We start from the raw sequence: 7,834 nt of genomic DNA on the forward strand, positions 1-7,834 counted from the left end.
ACAGAACGCAGGATGTTCAGGAGTGAGAGAAGAGAACAGACAGAAAAGACAAACTGAGAAAAAAGAAAGAGGAGAGAGAGAGGACGGGTAGAGAGAGAGAAAGGAGAGAGAGAGAGAGGGAGGAGAGAGAGAAAAGAAGGGATAGAGAGGGAGAGGAGAGGAGAGAGTGGTATGGTGCTGGCAGGGTAGATGGCTGTCCCTGATGAAGACACACACACACAGGGCTCTCTTTCCAGCACACACACACACACTCCTGATACTGCTCGCCCTCTGCCTCACAGGTAAGTGTGTGTGTGTGTGTGTGTGTGTGTGTGTGTGTGAGAGAGAGAGGTAGAGGGAGAGAGTTTAGCACCCAGTTGAGACTACTAATTCATCATTTTGTTGTGAACTGAAACAAGTGTAAAGGGCAAATGAAACTATCCTGCTGAAAAAAATAGCAAGAACCCAGCTTATGCTGGTAGCTGGTTTTAGTTGGTTTTAGCTGGTCTTTGCTGGTTTTCTTCCAGCTATTGCTGGTCTTTGCTGGTGTAGCTGGTTAGGCCACCAGCTAGACATGCTGGCGTGACCATCTGAGGAAGCTGGTTGTGCTGATATGACCAGCCTGCTGAAAAAACCAGCCTGACCAGCTAAAGGTGGTTTGCTGGTTGACCAGCTTGTTAACCAGCTTATTTGACCACCCTATGATGGTTGACCAGCTAGACCAGCAAAACGCTTGCAAAAACATACCTTCAGCTGGTTTACCCAGCTTACGATAGTCATTCAGCTGGTTTTGATTGTCATACCACCTCAAGCTGGTCATTTTAGTTGGTGTTGCTGGTCTACATTGCTGGTTTTTACTGGCCATGCCAGCTTATGTTGGTCATTCTAGAAAACCAGCTTGACCATCTTTGTCAAGCTTGACAGGCTGGTCACCAGCACGACCAGCTTCCTCAGATGGTCACGCCAGCATGTCTAGCTGGTGGCCTAACCAGCTACACCAGCAAAGAGCAGCAATAGCTGGAAGAAAACCAGCAAAGACCAGCTAAAACCAACTAAAACCAGCTACCAGCCTAAGCTGGTTTCTTGATGTTTTGTTCAGCAGGGCATCCTGTCTTGTGGGATACAGCTGGTTTACCAGCCTGCCAAGCTTGACAGAGATGGTCGAGCTGGTTTTCTAGAATGACCAACATTAGTCTGATAAACCACATATGATCTGAAAATCCACATCAGTGGTTTGCTGGTTGACCAGCTTATTAACCAGCTTGTTTGACCACCCTATGATGGTTGACCATCTAGACCAGCAAAACTCTTGCGAAAACATACCTTCAGCTGGTTTAGCCATCTTACGATGGTAATTCAGCTGGTTCTGCTTGCCCTACCACCTCAAGCTGGTCATTTTAGTTGGTGTTGCTGGTCATTGTAGCAAACCAGCCAGCATGACCATCTTACACCAACAAAGTCAAGCTTGGCAGGCTGGTCACCAGCATGACCATCTGTATCCCCCATGACAGGCTGGTCACGCAAGCATGTTTAGCTGGTGGCCTAACCAGCTACACCAGCAAAGACCAGCAATAGCTGGAAGAAAACCAGCAAAGACAAGCTAGAAATCTAGCTATCGCAACTACTGTATCTAACTCTCTTACTGAAGGGGGGGTTATAGCGCCATCTAGCGCAGCGGAGGAAGTCATTCATGCTCCAGTCAATAAAGCTAAAGAAGCATGTATAAGCATGTGTGTGTGTGTGTGTGTGTGGTGTGTGTGAGAGGTATGTGTGTGTGTGAGAGAGATGTCTGTGTGTGTGAGTGAGTGAGTGAGTGAGTGAGTGCGTGCGTGCGTGCGTGCGTGCGTGCGTGCGTGCGTGCGAGTTTGAGTGTGAGTGAGATCTCTCTTCTTGGAGTTTGTTTATTTTTGGTCCCAAATATTCTGACCCTAATATAGGACCAGAGGCCATGTAGGACAGAAGTGTGTGTGTGTGTGTGTACATTCACATGTGAGAGGCCGTGTAGGACAGTGTGTGTGTGTGTGTGTACATAAATATACTGAATCTATGCGCCCCCACTGAAACTCTTAAGGCCTGATAAACCTTCTTAACTATTTTTGCTAGAACAAAGTTTCTGAACGTGTGTTATTTCAGGTTATTTCCCATTCACTTTTCGTTTACTGTGCTAATATTAGCTAGCAAGCTAGCTAGATTCAAGGGCGAAAAGTTATTTATTCCGTGCCGAAGAGAGTGTTTCGTTGGCCTCACACACAAGCAATGGCAATAAAATAATACACACTATATAATTATATTTATAATTTTTCTTATTGCTTAATCAGAGAAGTCCGAAAACTAGTTGCAATTAGTTCCGCGAATCCTGCATGATATCTACTCGGCTCGGCTGACTCTGAAGCCTGCAGTTATGGGTAATGAAACAGAGTTCACGCACGCGCAGAACGTGCAATCGGCGTCGCTTCGGTGTGTTCAGTGGCACTTTTTTGACCGACCAGGGGAGACGAGAGCCCGACTGATAGTCCGACTGCTTTTCTGCCGACGGTCGGCCGGTCGGGTTGGTGTGTCCAGGCATTTACACACACACTCACTACCTCCAAACCACTTTTCAATGCTCTGAAATCATTTTGCCTTTTGTTTTGCCTCTCATACTTAACATAGCTCTCTCTCTGTCCTCTTGTCTCTCTTTATTTTGTTGAAGGGGGATGTGCTGTGTGTTGTTATGAAGGTGTGTGTGTGTGTGTGTGTGTGTGTGTGTGTGTGTGTGTGTGTGTCTGTTGTTATGAAGGGGTGTGAGTGTGTGTGTGTGTGTGTGTGTGCATGTGTGTGTGCATAACTGGATGTTGGCACTGTTGTACAGTATGAAGGGGTGTGTGTGTGTGTGTGTGTGTGTGTCTGTTGTTATGAAGGGGTGTGTGTGTGTGTGTGCATAACTGGATGTTGTACAGTATATGTGTGTGTGCATGTGCATGTGTGTGTGTGCATAACTGGATGTTGTGCAGTATATGTTTGTCATGACTCTTCATTTGAAGACTAATAAATGGGATCCACCTCTATTCTCCTCTCTTCTCACGACTATACTACACACTACTCTCTCACCTCTCTCTCCTCTCTTCCCTCTCTCCTCTCCTCTATTCTCCTCTCTTCTCACGACTATACTACACACTACTCTCTCACCTCTCTTCTCACGACTACACACTACTCTCTCTTCCCTCTCTCCCCTCTCTCTCTCTCCACCTCTCCTCCCTCTCCCCTCTCTCTCTCTCCACCTCTCCCCTCTCTCTCCACCTCTCCTCCCTCTCTCTCTCCACCTCTCTTCCCTCTCCACCTCTCTCCACCTCTCTCTCTCTCCATCTCAGAGGCGTTGGTGCTGCATGTTCCGGAGGGTTCAGTGCGTGCGGAGGTGCAGGGTTCCGTCCTGCTGCGTGCTGATTGGTCCAGTTTGGGCATCCCCCTCGTCTCCTGGAGGGTCACCACGGCGACAGGTGTACATCCCATAGTTACCTGGCAACCAGGTGCCCCGCCCAATGTGTCTTCGGGCTACGAGAGGCGAGTGGAGACGCATAGCAACGGCTCCCTCACACTCACACAGCTGCGTCTCCATGACGCCGGATACTACGTCGTCACGGTTACAGAGTCGTCCGGCAACAGTAAAGAGGCGGGCTTGTTGCTACAGGTGACAGGTAGGACTTCTGGCCTTCTGATTGGACGAATGTCAGGAAGTAGATCTGTGCCCTCCCACTCAGGAAGTAGTCCAATATTGGTCAGAACCCACTGTGGATCCATAGCTCACTATATATATATATATAGTGCATATAATATATATGCATATATAACTTCAGAGTAATAAATTAGAACCTACAGGTGAATTAATAGAACCCACCGTGGATCCATAGTTCAATATTTATTACACGGCTCTTCAGAGTGCCTCAGAAAAGTTCCGTTCACATGAATGGTCCCAACGTTCGCAGGTCTGTTAAATCTATATAATGACCGCTGAAAGTCTATAATGACCACTGTCAATGGCAACGGGTTTTGTGCTTTTAATTCACGTCTTTCATATCAATCCGCAACAAAGCTGTTCGCTGGTTGCAATGGAATTTCCTTTCAGCTACTAAGTATGTTGCCAGGCAACACCTAACAACTGTCAACTGTGGCGAACTATTTATTTTGCTAGTTCTAGCGGAAGCCACCAAACGGTAGCCAAGTCATTGCTAAAGACACATTGAGTTAAGTTTCATTTCTCGTTTTGGCAAGTAGCCGTATAATAAGCGGGATAATGTATAGAACGCCGGTCATTATCGGAAAATAATTCCCTTCAGGACGAAGCAAAAAAAGTTCTGTTCATCCTGTCGGGAATTATTTTCCGATAATGACCGGCGTTCTATACATTATCCCTTACATAACTTTATAGTGATAAATTAGAACGTACAGTTAGATTTAATAGTTGAACTTCATTTTAGAACTAACTAGAAAAGCACTCAGAGAGCGCAGACCTCCGCCAAGCAAACACGTAACCGTACACGTAACCGTACGCGTAACCGTACACGTAACCGCCTCCTGCATCCAGACGGTGATACGGATAGAACACGTAACCGCACACGTAACCGCCTCCTGCATCCAGACGGTGATACGGATCACTCCTAAAATGTCATCGTTTCTTCCTTGGGTCATTTCAGAATTTGATAAAGGAATTTCATCAAAATCCATCCATAACTTTTTGAGTTATCTTGCCAACAAACAGACAGACAGACAGACAGACAAACCCTGATGAAAACCTAACCTCCTTGGCAGAGGTAGAGTCTGTGTGTGTGTGTGTGTCTGTGTGTGTTGGTGGTGGTGTTGTGAGTGTGCACTCTCTGAAGGTTAAATTAAGAGAGCCTGTGTGTGTGTGTGTGTATGTGTGTGCAAGCAGTTTTCTGCACTCTTCATGAGCTAATACGGATTCAACACGCACACACACACACGCACACACACATGCACACTCACACACACACACACACACACACACACACACACACATCACCTCAACAAGCAGCTTCCTGGACTGCACTCTTCATGAGCTAATACGGATTCAACACGCACGCATGCACGCACGCACTTGTCTGTCAAGTCAAACCTGTTCAAGGGGCTGGTGCCTGGTGCAACAGATTTGTCTATTTCTGATGTGTGTGTGTGTGTGTGTGTGTGTGTGTAGAGGTGCAGTATGAGGACCTGCACTACCTGGCTGTGTTCCTGTTGGTGTTGTTAGCGGTTAGCGGCTCGCTCATGGTGTCCATGTGGCTGCTGGAGAGACTCTATCGACACCTGATGACGTCATGGCAACGCAAAACACAGTCGCCAGGTAACCACAACACAACTAACAACAGACAGCAACCGCGGTTGCCGAGAGACCAACAAACATTTGTGTTCCAGACTCAAACATGTTCTGGTTTGAGTGCAAACTGTTTAGAAATGACACACAAACCATCATGTGGATGGGTATTTTACACGCAAACCATCATGTGGATGGGTACTTTACACACAAACCATCATGTGGATGGGTACTTTACACGCAAACCATCATGTGGATGGGTATTTTATTTAATTTATTTACGATACATTATTCTTTCATAAAAAAAATGTGTCCTTAAAGGTTGGATATTACCACATTTTTTCAATTAAGGCATTAAGATCAATTTCCAAAACATGATTTTATATTCCTCATTTTAGTCATAGTTAACATAGTCAACTTTAGCATGCATGGGGTACAGTTGAGTCTAAAAGGCCCGTTCACACCAAGAACGATAACGATAACTATAAACAAATATCGCTCTCGTTAATATGAATGACAACGTTCACACAAACTATAACGATAACGACATGAAATACGATATCGTTGTTGATCACTTTCAGAGAGATTTTGAGAACTATAAAAAGCTAACAGCCAATCAGAACCCATAATATTCTAGCCATCACATTCATTAACACGAGGAGAGACTTTTCTTATCGTTGCCCAGTGCGGACGCTTTTATCGTTATGGTTATAGTTATCGTTGGTGTGAACGGCCCTTAACTGTATACAGTATGTGTGTGTGTGTGTGATATATTAGGGGGCATTAATGCCTTTGATCTGAAAAGATAGTGGAGAGGGAGGGAGAGACTCAGGTGTGCCTCTAGTTTCCAACACTTGCGTGGATTTCTAATTTATGGTTGTAGTTTTATTGTTATAGTTTTGTAGTTGTAGTATTTTGCAGACTCTTTTGCATATTTCTAGACAGTAGTTGTATCTGTCTAAAAACCTAAAAGCCAAGATTACCGGTGAAAACACTCTGGCAAACTCCCAGCACTGTTCTAAACTAACAGCACTGTTCTAACCCAGCAGCACTGTTCTAACCCAGCAGCACTGTTCTAACCCAGCAGCAGTGTTCTAAACTAGTGTTCTAAACTAACAGCACTGTTCTAACCCAGCAGCACTGTTCTAAACTAGTGTTCTAAACTAACAGCACTGTTCTAACCCAGCAGCACTGTTCTAACCCAGCAGCACTGTTCTAACCCAGCAGCAGTGTTCTAAACTAGTGTTCTAAACTAACAGCACTGTTCTAACCCAGCAGCACTGTTCTAAACTAGTGTTCTAAACTAACAGCACTGTTCTAACCCAGCAGCACTGTTCTAACCCAGCAGCACTGTTCTAAACTAGTGTTCTAAACTAACAGCACTGTTCTAACCCAGCAGCACTGTTCTAAACTAGTGTTCTAAACTAGCAGCACTGTTCTAAACTAGTGTTCTAAACTAACAGCACTGTTCTAACCCAGCAGCACTGTTCTAAACTAGTGTTCTAAACTAGCAGCACTGTTCTAAACTAGTGTTCTAAACTAACAGCACTGTTCTAACCCAGCAGCACTGTTCTAACCCAGCAGCACTGTTCTAAACTAGTGTTCTAAACTAGCAGCACTGTTCTAAACTAGTGTTCTAAACTAGCAGCACTGTTCTAAACTAGTGTTCTAAACTAACAGCACTGTTCTAACCCAGCAGCACTGTTCTAACCCAGCAGCACTGTTCTAACCCAGCAGCACTGTTCTAAACTAGTGTTCTAAACTAGCAGCACTGTTCTAAACTAGTGTTCTAAACTAGCAGCAGTGTTCTAAACTAGCAGGCAGCAAACTAGTGTTCTAAACTAGCAGCACTGTTCTAAACTAGTGTTCTAAACTAGCAGCACTGTTCTAAACTAGTGTTCTAAACTAGCAGCAGTGTTCTAAACTAGCAGGCAGCAAACTAGTGTTCTAAACTAGCAGCACTGTTCTAAACTAGTGTTCTAAACTAGCAGCACTGTTCTGAAGCCAACAACAGGTGTGTTTTTGTTTACTATTGTTGTTGTCTGTTTGCTTGTGTTGTTTTTATCCAGATCTTCAACTTGAGCTGCAGCCATTGGAGGCCACCTAACAGCACCCTGTTACCATAGCTACTCTGGTCAGATAACAATGTTACCATAGCTACTCTGGTCAGATAACGATGTTACCATAGCTACTCTGGTCAGATAACGATGTTACCATAGCTACTCTGGTCAGATAACAATGTTACCATAGCTACTCTGGTCAGATAACAATGTTACCATAGCTACTCTGGTCAAACAACAATGTTACTATGGATGTGTGGAAATATGTTTGTTTATGTCACTGTTAGGATTTGTGTGTGTGTGTGTGTTTGAGTGTGTGTGATGCCTAAAAACTGTAAGCAAATATACAAACAGTAAAAGTGAAACTCCTGTGTCTCTTATTCTGCATTTTATACCCACAATGCTTTGGTGCACATTATAGGCTGACCAGTCATCCAATCAGAAGTTGCCTTTTCCAGCCTTACCCAATCACAGGCATCGTCCCTACCTG

At 44.7% G+C, this 7,834-nt stretch overlaps 1 protein-coding gene across 2 annotated transcripts; it reads left to right on the plus strand.

Annotated features, from left to right (window-relative positions):
- Nucleotides 1-7,834, plus strand: LOC134100220 (V-set and transmembrane domain-containing protein 5). Of its 2 annotated transcripts, XM_062553309.1 has the most exons (5): nt 1-281; nt 3,330-3,653; nt 5,168-5,314; nt 7,354-7,418; nt 7,766-7,834. In XM_062553309.1, the coding sequence occupies exons 1-4, from the start codon at nt 203-205 to the stop codon at nt 7,389-7,391; spliced, it is 588 nt and encodes a 195-aa protein (XP_062409293.1). In that variant the 5' UTR covers nt 1-202; the 3' UTR covers nt 7,392-7,418; nt 7,766-7,834. The 2 variants fall into 2 exon arrangements, with proteins under 2 accessions (XP_062409293.1, XP_062409292.1); XM_062553308.1 differs by lacking the exon at nt 7,766-7,834 and having other exon boundaries at nt 7,354-7,677.

This window comes from Sardina pilchardus, chromosome 13 (genome assembly GCF_963854185.1).
Source record: "Sardina pilchardus chromosome 13, fSarPil1.1, whole genome shotgun sequence".
Classification (NCBI taxonomy): domain Eukaryota; kingdom Metazoa; phylum Chordata; class Actinopteri; order Clupeiformes; family Clupeidae; genus Sardina; species Sardina pilchardus.